General features: G+C 39.8%; 1 protein-coding gene across 1 annotated transcript in view; it reads right to left on the bottom strand.

The window, feature by feature from the left end:
* Nucleotides 1-1,347: 1,347 nt before the first annotated feature.
* The window catches only part of LOC126187481 (helicase SKI2W), a 166,213-nt gene continuing 150,159 nt past the window's right edge, over nucleotides 1,348-17,401 (bottom strand). Inside the window, exons 18-19 of the mRNA XM_049928587.1 lie at nucleotides 16,275-16,418; nucleotides 1,348-1,649 (exon numbers count right to left, since the gene is read on the bottom strand). Of these exons, the coding sequence (XP_049784544.1) occupies nucleotides 1,434-1,649; nucleotides 16,275-16,418 (360 nt within the window). The 3' untranslated portion in view covers nucleotides 1,348-1,433. The remainder of the gene's footprint in view (nucleotides 1,650-16,274; nucleotides 16,419-17,401) is intronic.

Genomic DNA, 17,401 nt, shown 5'->3' on the forward strand with positions numbered 1-17,401 from the left:
TGTTTAGTCCTGCTAATACTTCATTTGTGATGTTCTGTATTGCTTTCTGTGTAGATAATCCATTACAAAAGCTAAACTGAGATGTGGTTAACAAGTCCCCACATAAAAAATAGCAGAGGTATAATAAGAAATTACTACTTAAGTACAGAGTATACATTTAAACAGGAATGAGAAATGTTACTATATGACCAATTTCTGTAGACATGAAAGCAACAGAAGAACATAAGGGATTAAAAATAAATTTTTAAACAGAATATGAAACTATTAAAACACAAACTGCCAGTAAATTGAAGCGAAGAACTATTTTAATAGACTATTTATAATTAATAATATTAATAAGTAAAGAGGAAAAATATCCACTCATGAAAACAATGTAGGTGAAAATTTTTAAAAATAAATTAAATGATAAAAAGAGAACCAGTCTAAACTATAAGTGAGCAGCAATTAATATTAACTACTGGAAAAACTAAAAAATTGTTACCATTCAAACGAAAAGTCAGCTTATTTGGTATTTAACAAATCAACACTGCTGTTGACACTTCGCTCGCCATTCACAGATTTCTCAACACATTAGTCTTCTGTCTGAAGTACAAACACTTGTTAAGCTGAAATGCAATATAGCTGCATTTAGTACTATATTGAGTCACTAGGACATGAAGTCTTCACTAACACCAGTTTCTGCAAACTTTATGTGGAAAACATCAGTTGCCTTTTGGAATAAAACAGATTTGACAGTAACAGGCCTCAGGACAGCAGCACTGTTTTTTCTCCAACTCTGTGATTCCCATTCATAACAGTTGTCAGAATATGCGTGCCTAGTTTATCACAGGCAATTTCAGTATTTTTGTTGAAGTTCTTGAGTACTCTGAAAATGTCAAGCTCTCGAATTGTTGGTATTGTTCCAGACTGCCCATGACAGTTCTCAGATTTTGCTCTAGCTTGCATACACTGTTCTCACATTCATTCAAGAATTTGGAATAACGTTACAACCAGTCTCAGTTTCTTCATAGTCATGTCTGTGTACAAAATAGTATTTCATGTATACCTGCAGTGTAAAGGTTTTTAATAGACTGGCACAATAACACTGCCTTTAACAGTCATTCATGTGCAGAATTAATGCCATGACAGTCAACTTGGCTGTTTCACTAGTGACAAGAGGATTTTGATACTTGCAAGAAAAATGCAATGACTAACCTCTGCCTTATGACTAGGCACAAAGATGGAGACACAGAACATAAAGAGAAACATCAGTACACTGTAAAAATGTTATGTTGGACAAACTGTATGGCAGTTAACAGATGGCTATATTAGGGATGACAAAATTGGTAGGAAGGATTCACTAGCACATCAAATCAAAACCTGGAATAAATTTATTTCTTTGTTTCGTTAATATAATTAACAATAAAATAAATAGTGCACAAAATTTACAGTCTTTAGAACACTGACATTCCACTAGTGTACAAGCTCGCAGCGAACACTATATCACGCTTTATAGCATTTGCTGCTTCTTCCATTTTCTGACACAAAACTGTGTCTCCAATCATTGTTGCTGCATCTTTGACATCACGCAATGTATCATTCAATCGCTGAATGCATCGAACAATTATTCCCTCCTGAACATCTGTCATCTCCATGATTTCTGCGAAAGGCTGTAAACAAAGTGAACAACACACTAAAGTAGATGAAAATAGTCATTGCTTTAAAATAATGACTGACTGAGATTAGAAAGATAACATTTTACATGTTTCAAATTCTTTTTCTTGGGACCAGCTCAAATTACTCAGTGGAGTATTCAGTCAAGTATTGCACTAGGAGAAAGATAGGGTGAAGTTGTGATCAGTATGACCAGTATGGTACATTAATGAGTAACAAACGTAAATGTAAGTCTACTTATGCTATTAAGAAGAGATTGTGACTACACTTTACAATCCGAAGCAGTTGTAAGCAAACACCTTAATTAGCCCGAAATTTTCTTCAGTGAAAAAGGTGGCTTTGTTTTCAGTAATAATATCCACTACCTGTTTGTTTCCTTCTACACATTTCACACTTATAAACAAACACATATTGATGGACTGTTGTTATTTGCACTGCAAAGACTGTATGCATACTTTAATACTGACATCATTTGTTATTGTATTACTGTGTCCCTTCTACAAACCTTTTTGGCAGGTCCAATTGCAACCCATACTGCTGCAAATTGGAGAAAACAGAAAAAATCAAGTTGCACTGAAGTTTCTACAGTTCCATCTCCTTCAAACACTTTCAGGATAGCTGGCTTTAGTCTAATGCAATGTGGACACACAAATATGCAACAGAAATACATTGATTCTCAAATGCTGAAGTGCCTTGTTCAAGTCTTAAGTTAAAACTCTGTTCAAAAACAGGTCACAGGAAAACATGGGAAATTATTACTCTACTTTTATTCTTTCAATTCTGTCAAAAGTTTTGGAAAAAATAGCTGCAATCCATATTCAAAATATTATTGTAAAATGTATTACATTAAGTAACCACTTTGTACTGGTTGGTTGGCTGGTTGATTTGAGGAGGGGACAAAACAGCAAGGTCACTGGTCCCATTGGATTAGGGAATGATGGGGAAAGAAGTTGGTTGTGCCCTTTCAAAGGAACTGTCTCGGTATTTGCCTGAAGCGATTTAGGGAAATCACAGAAAACCTAAATCAGCATGGCCAGATGCGGGTTTGAACTATTGTCCTCCCGAATACCACTTTGTAGGAAAAAGTACTGTGGAAGTAGTGAAAAAAATTGTTGAAAAAGTAAGTAAAGCATTAAATCAGAGGAGTAAATTTGTAAGTATATTATACAATCTTACAGAGACTATCAGATCAGTAAACAAACCCTAGTTTATCTAGAAATTAGATAACCATGTAATGCAGGGCAGCGTTCTTCATTAGCTTACCTGCAAAACAAAACATACAGAGTAATTATCACTTTGAATGCAGTGAATTATTATTCTACATGGAATGCAGTACCACAAGGTGTGCCTCAAGGCTCCATCACAGAGTCAATTTTGTTTATAATCTACATAAAATACAAATTCTTCATCAATTCTGTTTGCAGATGACAATTGTGTGTTAATATAAGTTAATATGCATAAAATCTTCTGTGTTCTATTGTGAAAACCCTGAATACCACAGACAATAGTACAATTCAGAATCAAACTTTCAAACTACCAGGATAATAACTGTAAGATCTAACAGTCAGTCAAGAAGACACATGATTCATAATACAGAAGTTCACTACAAATTTACTGGTCTTGATCACGATATAAAGAAGAGTTAAGTTGATTATAGCCATCCATTTGAATTTCCTGGCCTACTAAAATTTTATTTTATCTAGCTTCTTCTTTATATTGTGATTAAGACAAATTTATAGTGTACCTCATAAAGTAAATCAAATGATCAGGAAGCCATCGTGTGGGAGAGAACTGTGGCTGAGCACGCAGTTTCAGTCATTCTGTGAGCTGAAGCATGTCTGCGATGTCTTTCCTGAGCATTTGGGTGGGGTTCTAAGGGATTCTCCACACCTTGGAGCTGCAAGCTTAATGAGGCACTGCTTGTCTAGCAGTGCCGTATGAAATGCAGCAGACACATATTGAAAATAAAGGGAAGGCTGTGAAACTGAATAAAATTCCTAGGATTAAATTTGATCAAGAATTTAAGCTGGAATACTCATGCTGAATTTCTAGCAAAGAAATTAAGCAATTTTGCATTTGAAATGAAAATACTAGCAAATGCTACTGATGTCAACACAAGAAAAATAATTATTTTGAATTTGTCATTAGGTGTGTTATAGTTTTCTGGGGAAGTTAAAAAAGCAGTCTCAGGTACAGGAGTTGTAGAATGAAAAATATTAGATATGTATTGTACAACCAAAGAATTTTGTTGCCCATTATTTCAGAAACTAAAGCTACTAACTGTGCTCCCTACACCTTTATGAAATTTAAATGGTTTTACACAGCAGACCATAATTATTTGAGGAAAACTTTATGCTTCCTACGTACTAAGTGAATTTATAAGCACAGTCATCACATTATATGGGGTATGAAAACATATACTAAATCAAATGGCAAAAACAAATTCATTGTGACACCAGATCCACCATAATAAGTCTACAGAACAGCCTGAGGGAGACATATTGTTATTTAGTACAAGAATTCATAAACTAATAATTTAAGTAAAGTGTCACTTTGTATTAGATTTATTAAATAACTTTCTTTTACTATATTACTTTTAGATTAGTCTTTCTAGCATTGGTTATACACCACTTGTATGAAGTTTTATTACAAATTTCTGACATATCACCTGTACCCTAATCATATGGTTCAGATGTGTATACTATGAAACTAGTAAATCACCATTCACACAGTTCACAATTCTTATTTCATGAAGATGGTGAAAGAATGATAAGACAGTTTTAAATGGTTGGTAGTGACCAACTTTTACTGAGAACACTGAAAGTATTTGACACACTACAACTAGTCACATTAAATCGGTGTGATGTATTAAGTAGCCAAATGAAAGGTTGCAGGAAGGACAACATCTGAAAACTTTGTCACTGCAGTCAAATTTTAAATGCATTGTGCTTTAGAATTTCACAGTGGGACTGAAATGTACAATTAAAACTGATTTTACAACTAACAACTATAATTTGATCATCATCTTCCAGCATGTCAGTTAGTGCCACTGCTTCATGTAGCACAAAAAGAATAAATCCTGTATTCAACTGCCTCCTCCACCACCCCCCTTTCCCTCACAGCATCACCCACTTCTACATACAGACTCCACAGGCAATTGTACAGTGTTTGTGGAAGGTACCTCATATCAGTATTAGTGATTTGCTGTCCTAAGCCATTTGCTTATTGCATGAGCAAATAATGAGTATCTATACACTGAGGTGACAAAAGTCGTGGGATAGTGATATCCACATAAACAGATGGCAGTAGTATCGTGTACACAAGGTATAAAAGGGCAGAGCATTGGCAGAGCTATCATTTGAACTCAGGTGATACACATGAAAAGGTTTTCAGTGTGATTATGGTTGCACAACATGAATTACTGGCTTTTGAATAGGGAATGGTAATTGGTGCTAGATGCATGGGACATTCCATTTTGGGAATTGTTATGGAATTCAATATTTTGAGATCAACAATGTCACGAGTGTGCCAAGAATACCAATCTTCAGACATTAACTCTCACCACAGACAATGCAGTGGTTGATAGCCACCACTTAACAACCGAGAGCAGCAGTGCTTGCATAGAGCTGTCAGTGCTAACAGACAAGCAACATTGTGAGAAGTAACAGCAGAAATCAATATGGGATGAATGATAAACTTATCTTTTAGGATAGTGCCATTAAATTTGGCATTAATGGGCCATGGTAGCAAATGATTGATGTGAGTGCCTTTGCTAGCAGCAAGACATTACCTGCAGCACCTCTCCTGGGCTTGTAACCCTAGACTGCGGCCTGGTCAGATGAGTCCCAATTTCAGTTGGCAGGAGCTGATAGTAGGGTTTGAGTGTGGTGCAGATCTCACAAAGCTATGGACTCAAGTTGTCAACAAGGCACTGAGCAAGCTGATGGTGGCTCCGTAATGGAGTGCACTGTGTTTACACGGAACTGGGTCCTTTGGTCCAACTGAACTAATCATTGATTGCAAATGGTTATGATCAGCTACTTGAAGACCATTTGCAGCCATTCATGGACTTCATGTATCCAAACAATGGTTAACTTTTATGGGTGGCAATGCACCCTGTCAACTGACCACAATTGTTTGCAATTGGTTGAAGAACATTCTAAACAATTTGAGCAAATGATTTGGTCACCCATGACTCTCATTAAATATTTATGGGACATAATTGAGATGTCAATTCATGGACAAAATCCTGCACCAGTAACACTTTTGAAGTTATGTATGGGTGTGGATGCAGCATGGCTCAATATTTCTGCATTCCATATTCTTCCTTGAATACCGGCTCTCTAAATTTACGCTACAAAGTTCCAAAAGAATTATATAGTCCTTCTTCCAAGGATTCCCATTTAAGTAACGCATGCATTTCTGTTACTCTACACTATCTAGCATCTTGTATGAAATTTCCTTTATAGATGTGGTGTGCTTTCCAATAGCACTTTGAACAAATTTAAGCTTTTCATTTGCTTTCCCTACTGCTGATTTTACATGCTCACCGCATTTCATACAACTTGTTAGTATCACTTTTACATTTCAGAATAGATGAAGTATTATAATGCCAAGGAAATTCAGGACATGGTGTTCCAATTGACTTCCCAAAGGCATGCCACTGAGACACAGCTGACCCACAGAATGCGTATCTTGTTACATCATCACATGGCAACAATCTTGTAATGACCGTCAACACAGTATTGCACCAAGTGGCGGTGCATTCCCTCACTGCCAGACAGCCAAACAGTCACCAGGCTATTATTCATAAGCGCTAATTGAGCCACCCGGCAGAGGTCTGAGTCAGCATCAATAACCAGTGGCTGCTGGACCCTCCAGCATCAGCTGGACAGCCATCATCATGATCAGCCCACCACTTGTATGCCAAAGTCTGAAGTTTGGGGTGCTGTGGTGCCTCACCTTTGCGCTACTGCCTAGTGCTTTGGGCTTCACAGGTCAATGCCTGCTGAGTTGCGGGAGTCCTGACCACCAGCTCCTGCCTCAGCACCCAGTGTGTCATCACTGCCAAGACACCATGCTGCAGTGCATTGTTACTTCCCATGAGCGAGAAATTGACAATTGACCATGATGTAAAGCATGGATGCCATGGATTGACAATGGGATGCACCATGGGATAAGAATACACAATTGCATCTGTTCTATCCTTGTTGGAACAACTAGGAGTTAATGAGTATACCACCTGTCTTGTTGGAGCCACCTTCATCTCTGATGGACTCCTGTATTCCTTGCCAACCCACTGAACCCACCATTTCCAGGTGGTAGGGCCCAATGTCATCCTGAAAAATAGCACTAAAACCTTTTATACCTACTTGCTTACAGGATGTGAGATGCTCAATATATTCCCCACAATCTTGTAATTGGGTATCATCAGATTCTTCCTCTTTGGTAAAGCCATTATTTTGCAACTACCCACATTTAAAGAAATCTGTCATTAATTACACCAAGCAGTGATTTTGAACAAGTTTTCTGCACTGACAATTGTCCACTGACCTTACTTTTGTGTAGACAACAGCATCATCAGTAAAAAATCTTATAGTGCTTTTGATCATTCCTGATAAATTGTTTATGGAGATGACTAGAGGCCCTCTTAGTTTTCTTTGGGGAACTTAAGATGTTACTGTCATTTCTGTTCAACATTCAATATTCACTATACCATAATGGGTTCTATTAGTCAGATATTCATTGAATCAATTATACACTCCTGGAAATGGAAAAAAGAACACATTGACACCAGTGTGTCAGACCCACCATACTTGCTCCGGACACCGTGAGAGGGCTGTACAAGCAATGATCACACGCACGGCACAGCGGACACACCAGGAACCGCGGTGTTGGCCGTCGAATGGCGCTAGCTGCGCAGCATTTGTGCACCGCCGCCGTCAGTGTCAGCCAGTTTGCCGTGGCATATGGAGCTCCATTGCAGTCTTTAACACTGGTAGCATGCCGCGACAGCGTGGACGTGAACCGTATGTGCAGTTGACGGACTTTGAGCGAGGGCGTATAGTGGGCATGCGGGAGGCCGGGTGGACGTACCGCCGAATTGCTCAACACGTGGGGCGTGAGGTCTCCACAGTACATCGATGTTGTCGCCAGTGGTCGGCGGAAGGTGCACATGCCCGTCGACCTGGGACCGGACCTCAGCGACGCACGGATGCACGCCAAGACCGTAGGATCCTACGCAGTGCCGTAGGGGACCGCACCGCCACTTCCCAGCAAATTAGGGACACTGTTGTTCCTGGGGTATCGGCGAGGACCATTCGCAACCGTCTCCATGAAGCTGGGCTACGGTCCCGCACACCGTTAGGCCGTCTTCCGCTCATGCCCCAACATCGTGCAGCCCGCCTCCAGTGGTGTCGCGACAGGCGTGAATGGAGGGACGAATGGAGACGTGTCATCTTCAGCGATGAGAGTCGCTTCTGCCTTGGTGCCAATGATGGTCGGGTCGTATGCATGTTTGGCGCCGTGCAGGTGAGCGCCACAATCAGGACTGCATACGACCGAGGCACACAGGGCCAACACCCGGCATCATGGTGTGGGGAGCGATCTCCTACACTGGCCGTACACCACTGGTGATCGTCGAGGGGACACTGAATAGTGCACGGTACATCCAAACCGTCATCGAACCCATCGTTCTACCATTCCTAGACCGGCAAGGGAACTTGCTGTTCCAACAGGACAATGCACGTCCGCATGTATCCCGTGCCACCCAACGTGCTCTAGAAGGTGTAAGTCAACTACCCTGGCCAGCAAGATCTCCGGATCTGTCCCCCATTGAGCATGTTTGGGACTGGATGAAGCGTCGTCTCACGCGGTCTGCACGTCCAGCACGAACGCTGGTCCAACTGAGGCGCCAGGTGGAAATGGCATGGCAAGCCGTTCCACAGGACTACATCCAGCATCTCTACGATCGTCTCCATGGGAGAATAGCAGCCTGCATTGCTGCGAAAGGTGGATATACACTGTACTAGTGTCGACATTGTGCATGCTCTGTTGCCTGTGTCTATGTGCCTGTGGTTCTGTCAGTGTGATCATGTGATGTATCTGACCCCAGGAATGTGTCAATAAAGTTTCCCCTTCCTGGGACAATGAATTCACGGTGTTCTTATTTCAATTTCCAGGAGTGTATATCTATGAAGATACTATGTATGATAGTGTCTTGGTTAGTAGTCAACCATGCACTACAGGGTTCCACCTGTTCACCTGCATTTACTGTTGGCAAGATGCAGTGTATAAATAGGGGAGGCTGTGATACATATGATGTACTTTTCCTGAATCCATACTGAGAGAAACTTGTTTCCATCCAGGATCATAATAAAGTGTGACCTTAGAATATGTTCTAAGATCCTACAGCAGATAGTTATCAGCAATACTGCTCCATAATTCTGTGCATTCAATCTTTTATGGTTTGTAAACAGGTGTGCTGCACTCTTTTTCCAGTTGTACAAGACTAGTTGCTGCACAAGACATTCTCGAGCTGGGAAAAGAGCTAATTCTGAAGCACATTCTAATGAATTAGACCAGGGACAGGTACCTTGTTTGGTTTTAAGTAGTCTCTATTTGTTTTCAATACTGCAATACTAATAGATATACCCCTCATTCATAACATTTGGTACAGTAGTGTCCTTGTGTGTAAATACATTTTTAAATACAGGATTTAGAATTTCTGCTTTCCATTTGCTGTCTTCAGTTTCAATACCAGACACATCCACGAGAGATTGAATGGAAGGTTTGGATCCATAAACTGACTTTACATATGACGAGAATTTCCTACAATTTTCTGATAGATTTTTCACCATCATCTATGAAAACTATTCTAGGCTCAGTCATTACACTTCCGATGAATGGATGCATTGCTACTACATTTTCTTTATGTTTCCCTACAGCCTCTTTTGTAGCAAGATAGCAGTAGTCTCTGCTTTCTGTCTTTTAGTACTTGATACATATTTATCTAGCCTGCAGTTTATAACATCTTTCAGCTTTAACCACAATTGTTCTGCATTTGCCAGGTCAGAACTAAATGTTCTGAGTTGTTTTTTTATACTTTTATGACTCAACCATGAAAATTTTTTGCAATGCAGTATCTGGTATTGACCAGCCAGTGGTCACTATGAGACTAAAAGAAGGTGGTGCTCATGGTGACGTAATGCCACGATTGTCACCAATGGCAAAAAGGAGTGTGGTGGAGAGTACTTTATGTACCTCTGTCTCCCTCCCTCACCCCCTTTTTCTGTTCTGGTTGTGAATGGTTCAATGACTGTTGACGAGAATACGTGAGAACTTTCTCACCTAAATTTTACCTGTGTGCTTTTTTCACAAGATATATTTAAGAGGAAGCAATATATTGGTGAACTCTTCTAGGAAAGTATGCTCTCTCAATTTTTACTGTGAACCAAATTGTAATGCACAACACGTTTTTTAGTGTCTGCCACTGGAGTTGGACAAGCATACCTGTGACACTTTCACGATAACTAAATGAACCTGTGATGCAACGAGTTGTTCTTCCTTGAATTTTCTGTATTTCTTCGATCAAGTCTACGTGGCACAGGTCCCAGATTGACAAGCAATATTCGAGTATTTGTTCAATGAGGGTATTGTAAACTACCTCCTCTGTGAGTGGACTACACTTCCCAAGTGTTCTTCTAATAAATCTCAATCTGGCAACTGAATTGTCTGCAATTATTTCTGTGGAGTCATTCACTTTAAATTACACATTATACATACTTCCATATATTTAACATATGTGACTGATTCCAGTGATTGTTCTGCAATTGTGTTTTCATACAATAATAGGTCTTGTTGACGGGCAATTGCCAATCCTTGCACTAAGTGTAAATCCTCTGCAGGTGTTCGAGCATTTCGCTACAATTCTGTAACAACAGACTCATCTGGGAAACCCTTCATGCAACTTCCGACTTTACCCACTAGGTCATTCATATACATTTAGTGAAAAGTAATGGTCTTATAACATTTCCTTGAAGGCCGTATGAAACTTTTATGTTTGAAGATTTCCCTTCATTAGGACTCACATGCTCTGTTCTACTTGCTAGAAACACTGGAACTCAATTAAAAATTTGGTCTGATGATATTCCATGGATACATATTTTGCTCATTAGGCATCAATGTGAACTACATCAAATGCCTTCTGAAAGTTAAGGAACACAGTATAAACATGGGCCTCGAAATACACTGACTTACGGGTCGCTTGGACTAATAGAGCAAGTTGAGTTTTACATGATTGTTATTTGCAGAATCCATGTTGATTCTTACAGAGGAGATTTTTGGTCTCCAGAAAAGTGATATGTAATATGCAAGCATAAAATGAATTCCAAATTTCTACAGAATACTGATGTCAGCAATGTAGACCCGTAGTTCTGTGTGTCTGTTTGGTTATCCTTCTTGGAAATGTGCACATTTTTCCAATCTTTGAGAATGCTTCACTCCTCCAGCAACCTACAGTACACTGATGGTAAAGCAAATTCTTTTACATACTTTTTGTAGACTATATAGATATCCAATTAGGTCCAGTCATCTTTCTTCTGTTGAGATATTTCACTTGATTTTTCTGTCCCCCATTCACTTATATTGACATTTCTCATTTTGACATCTGTTTAAGGATTTAAAGGAAGGAACACAATACAATTGGACTTCAGTATTTCAGTCTTCTCTCTGTCATCCTGTTTAGATACCATTATGATTACAGAGTGTCTGGACAGATGGCTTTGACCATGTTACTCTTTTAACATGAGTCTTTCAACATAAGAATTTTCATCACACCAGTAGACAGAATTTTATTTTTGAATTCAGTTAACGCTTCACACATGGCCCTCATTATGCTAATTTTAGCTTCATTCAGTTGTGCTTTTCTACGAGGCTTTGGCTATGGTTCAATCTGCGATGATGCTCTGTTTTCTTTTGTAGTAGCTTTCCGACATTACTGCTTAACTACAGTGTGTATTTCGCATCCCTAACAACTTTACTCAGCACACATCTGCCTAAGGTTTATTGTACAATAGTGCCTAATCTTGAATGTCATTCATTTATACTCAACATCTTCAGCCTCAGAGATGAATGTTTCATGTTGACTCTTCAAGTAATCTGAAATATGTTTTTTCTCATATCTGCTAAACACAAATATTGTTCTACCTTTCTTTACGTTCCTATTTACAGCTGTATTCTTTGAAAAAGTGTCAAATATTTTGTGAGGTGGTAGTGGGGGGAACTCAGTCCATATTCATCTCCGAAACTCTTCTACTGCAAGCTCTTTGTTTTCCATGTCATGGGAGGACATAGTATGGACAAGAACAAGAAAAAAATGTCCAGTAAATATGGGCTTTAACATGCATATTTCATGGGGTATGAGCACTTGTTTATCTGTGAAACAAGTCTCTTCAGCTGAACATGTGCTTGTGTGAGAAAATCCTGCACCTGAACTTCCGTACAATCAAAGACATGATGGAACTTCAAACATATTTATTAACTCTCCACATTTGCAGTGTTACTATAGCAAGAAGAATCACAGAATCTCTGCAAACAACAAAGAGTAAAAATCAGTAGTTGCTCTGCTATTCTCAGAGCAAATATGGCGCATCGCTGCACGCGAATCACCGTGCCCCTAGCGGTGAAAACACTCGGCATAAGGAAGGCATTCTACAGTCTTCATTTTGCAGTTACGTGTGAATTTTGACATGACTATTGCACGTGCCAACTGCAGTGTCAGTGTGTAGTTGTCACTATAGGAGCCCCCTCGGCGAGAGTGGAGCGTGGTAAGTCTTCTCTGTATCTGTCCGGAAAATGAACATGTCTTCCTGAGTGAGTCATGCAGTTTGCTTCATCTTGATGTGGTGGAAGTAGTAGTGAAATAAGAAGCTGGATTGTAGTCTCTTCCTTCTCTTCTCTTGAAATCTTTGGCAGTGAAGTCGGCACCTCTTTGAACATGTAGGCTGGCTTAACTCTATTCATTGAAACTGTAGGTTGTTTGCTATTAATGAGAATGTCCATGGTATGTAAACTTCTGCGCAAAGCACGGTGTGGTCCAGTGTAATGTTGTTGCAGTGTCAGTTTGACAGAATCTGTGTGAAGCATAATGTGCGTGCATGTGTCCAGATTTTTATGCATGAACGTCGTGTGCTGTCTGTACCTAGTGGCTTTCCCTGGTTTCATGCTGTCCACAGTCTCCCGTAAAGTATGTAGGGATTGCGGTTGATTGTTAACATTGCATATCTTTGTGGCATTGACGAATTCACCCAGTAGACACAGTGACTCTCGATATACAAGCTCTGTTGGGGAAGCCGCAATGTCTGGTTTGAATGCAGTCCTTAGGCCAAGTAGAACAATGGGCAGTGCTGAAGTTAATGGGGTCCCGTGGCACATCTGTGCTGCCTTCAAAGTGCGGTGCCATCTTTCCAGCATGCCATTACTAGCTGGGTGGTAGGCAGTGGTCTTATGCTGTGAGTACCTGCAGGACTTGGCTAGCAGAATGAACAATTCAGACTCAAACTGCCTCCCTGTCGGTTGTTATATGGAGAGGGCAACTGAATCTGGCAGCCGTGTTGACATGAAAGCTGCTGCTAGCATTTCTGCTAAAATGTCGTCAGTAGGTACTGCTTTTGGCGAATGCGTGTACCTGTCGGTCATTGTCATTAAATAGCGACGGCCGTCTGAGGGAGGCAGTGGTCCTACCACATCTCAGTGAATGTGAGCAAAATGCGAGCTGACATCCGGGAACTCCCCTACTGGAGCATGCACTTGGCAGGCAACTTTACATAACTGGCAACACAGACAAACTCTACTCCACTGATGACAATCTCTGTCCATGCCCAGCCACACAAACCTCTTTGACACCAGCTTAACCATTGCACATACTCCTCGGTGACACAGGTTATCAAACACTGTTTGGCGGTACATATGGTCGTGATCTGCCATGCACTAGATCTTGCTAGTTTCACCCGGAATGTCAACCAATGCAATTTTAGCAAATTTTTGTCATCGCAAATTATTGCTTGTAGTTCAAGGTCTTCTTGCTGCACAACTGCTAGCTCTGTCATGTTCAATGGTTGTGAAATACCAGATACTCTAGATAAGCAGTCGGCCACCATGTTGGTCAATCCGGCAATGTGCAGCAAGTCTGTAGTGAATTGCCTTATAAACTCGAGTTGAGAGTACTGACATGGTGAGCATGGTGAGCACTGCGTATACCAATGGTTTGTGATTGGTATAAACCGCGAAACCCCGTGCCTCAATCTGTGGTCTGAAGTGCTTGATTTGTCCTCTGGTGCAACCAGGATCTGTGTGTAAGCCTTCACACAGTCAATGACACGAAATATTGTTCAGCCAGGAAGAGCATGATTGTAATCACGTAATAATGGTACTGGGTAATGGTCAGGAATAGTCATGGCATTCAGCTCTCTATAACTGCCGCATGGACACTGGGCTCCACCTTTTTTACTTACTAGGTGTAATGCTGATGCCCACAGACTGGACAATGGGTGAATAATTCCCTCCTTCAATGTAAGATCAAACTCTGCCTTGCTATTGTGAGGAATCCAGGCACTAATTTGGGCACATTCATGCATAAGGATCTGGACACGTGCACACACATTATGCTTCACACGGACGTCGTCAAAGTGCCACTGCAACCATCCTACACCGGATCACACCATGTGCTGCGCAGGAGTTTACATACCATGGACATTCTCATTAATGGCAAACAAGCTACAGTTTCAATTAATAAAGTTAAGCCAGCCTACATGTTCAAAGATGTGCCAACGACACTTCCAAAGATTTCCAGAGAGGAGAAGGAAGGGACTACAATCCAGCCTCCCAGTCCACCACCATCTCAACCACATCAAGTTGAAGCAAAACGCACGACTCGCTCAGGAAGACACGTTCGTTTTCCTGCCAAGTACAGAGAAGACTTATCACACTCTGCTCTCACCAATGGGGCTCCTTTGGCAACTACTACATAGTGACCCTGCAGTTGGCACGTGTGATAATCATTTGCATCGATGTTCGCACATGAGTGCGAAATCAAGACAGTAGACTGCACTCCTTATGCCAAGCGTTTTCCATCAGAGAAGCTGTTATAATGTCTTTGACCTCTGTGGCATATCACTGGTCAAGCTGGCTTACAACCAAAGAAAATTTTGTGTTATCAGCGATTATTCCGGCATAGGAAAAGCTTGCCTCTACCTGAGCAAACCACAATATGGGATTGTGGGCCAAATGGGTGGCCAGGTGTGATTCCGTAGACAATTCCATCGATGTTTGCTAGTTGCATATGGCTAAATTTTGTTGGGGTCACCACTGGCGATATGTATAACTGTGAGAGAAAATCCCACACTTGAACTTCTGTACAATCAAAGACGAGATGGAATTTCAAACAGATTTATTAACTCTCCACATTTGCAGTTGTGTGCAAGCATTACTGTAACCAGGTCACAGAATCTCTACAAACAACAAAGAATAAAAATAGGTAGTTGCTCTGCTATTTTAAGAGCAAATGTGGCGCATCACTGCAGACAAATCATCATGCCCCTAGCGGCGATAACACTTGGCGTAAGGAAGGCATTCTACTGTCTTCATTTCACATTCATGCACGAACTTCGACATGAGTGACTATCCTTCCTCTAAAAATATTTGATACATCTTTTTAAAACCGTGTATAATGGTCCTATGATCACCGATTCCCTGTTCTACATGAACTGAGTCAAACAGTTTGGGTCTGTAACCAGAAGATCTAAGATGTTACCTTCGCAAGTCAGTTCTCTGACTGCTCAAGGTAATTTTCAGATGAGGAATTTGGAACAGTTTCACGCAGTTCCCTGTCCTCATTATTTGTCATAATCACCGAGTCTCCCACTCTACAGATATTATGTTGCAATCTTCTCCTAATGTTGTAAAATGATCAGCAAATTTACACATAACATTCTCCAAGTTTTTCGTCAAATGGTACACTACTGTGGCTAATGACGAAAAATCTCTGAAGAAAAACATCAAATCACACAAGATAAATTGTATAAGTTTAAGTATTTCAGCCACAAGTATTCTTCTCCATCAAACATATTATTAAACATAAGAAACGTTAAGTAGGTAATTGTTTTGCGCGTTCTCTACATGGATTTTTCAGAGTAGAATTATTATAATTTTAATACAAGCATTAGGTGACAAGCTCTTATTGAACAACACTGTTTTATAAAAGAAACAGATACAGCTAGTACAATATGGCATGGGGATTTTGAAGGCAATGTAAACAATGGACAAAGTGGAACACCTAAAATTTTGTTACAGATCAAAAGCTTTGCTACAATCTGGTAATCCTGCAAGAATTTACTTTTTGTACATTTCATTCCTTTGTTATGTGATGCTTATAAGATATATAACAACAAAAATATGATGTATCATTACACAGTATATAAAGTCATAGTACTTTCATGAATCACAATTAGGTTACATTAACGCACCGTATTAGGACACTAATCCTAGGAAGATATGACTCAATTACTGCTAAACAAAGTTTGAAATACAGCATTATGAAGTGGACGTAAACTAAAATGACATACCTTTCCCATTGCCCATTCATAAACAACTTCCATTAGCCCAAAATTAAGTTCTTCAACACTGGACTCGTCATCCTGGTTTCCAATATTAAGGCTGATTTCGGCATCCCTTAATTCTTTCTCAGTTTCCATAACTTTCTGTTTGGCCTATAAGAACATCAACAATAGACACATCTCTGTAGCAAATATTACAATACATTGTTTTTAAAAGAATGCCAGTCTTAATGCCAGATCTCCAAACATAACCAATGGTCATTAGCAGACATACATCTTTTTATAAACATACGATATAAAAAGACCTGTCTCACATTACAACATGGACACAAACTTATGAAGTCATTATTTATAGTTAAATCTCCAGTTTAATAGCAGAAAGCAAAAATGCTAACCATACAAGAAGACAGTTAGTTTTATACAAAACATGGCATACAAGCACAATGACTACAGCCTGAATTTTTATGCTCTATCAAATTGTAAAAGATGAATTCATACCTGCTGCATCATACCATTAAACGTGCAGAATCACAATGTGGCAGCAAAACAATAAAAATGGTACACAACAACAGTCAATTTCTCCAAATCCTTTTAACTTAGCCTCATTCTTTTATCAGACAAAACATGTCTGTACATAGAAAATGACCTTACTATGTCACAAGAAGTGACAATACGTAATTAAGTGAAGACATTTCAGATAAAGTCAAATCAAGTTGAAGGTAATTTACATTTTTTCCTTCTGCTGTCAACTTCATAAACTCAAAATCACGATTTGATCTGATAACTTGGTTCATCTTATCTTTTGTTTCAACACCGACTTCTCTTCAGTAATTGTCAGAGATTCCATGAGTTGCTTTGTTATTGCCACAGGCTAATGTGCAAAATTTGATAGGATGTGAATTGGTCTTTCTTCACACGGTTTTCTTGAATGCCACTTCTGCAAGTAGTATTAGTGGCTTTGAAAGTGTCTACAACCCAAAACTGGAAGAAAAAATAGTTATGGGGCAGTAATGGAAGGCTTTTCAATAGTATGAAGTAAACAGTTGTTAACTCCAATAAATATGGGGGACTGCATGGTCTTTTACCAACTTAACTTCATCAACATTATCATAGTGAAAGAGGGCTGCATTTTCCAG

The sequence above is a fragment of the Schistocerca cancellata genome, chromosome 5 (assembly GCF_023864275.1).
Source record: "Schistocerca cancellata isolate TAMUIC-IGC-003103 chromosome 5, iqSchCanc2.1, whole genome shotgun sequence".
NCBI classification, from domain to species: Eukaryota; Metazoa; Arthropoda; class Insecta; order Orthoptera; family Acrididae; genus Schistocerca; species Schistocerca cancellata.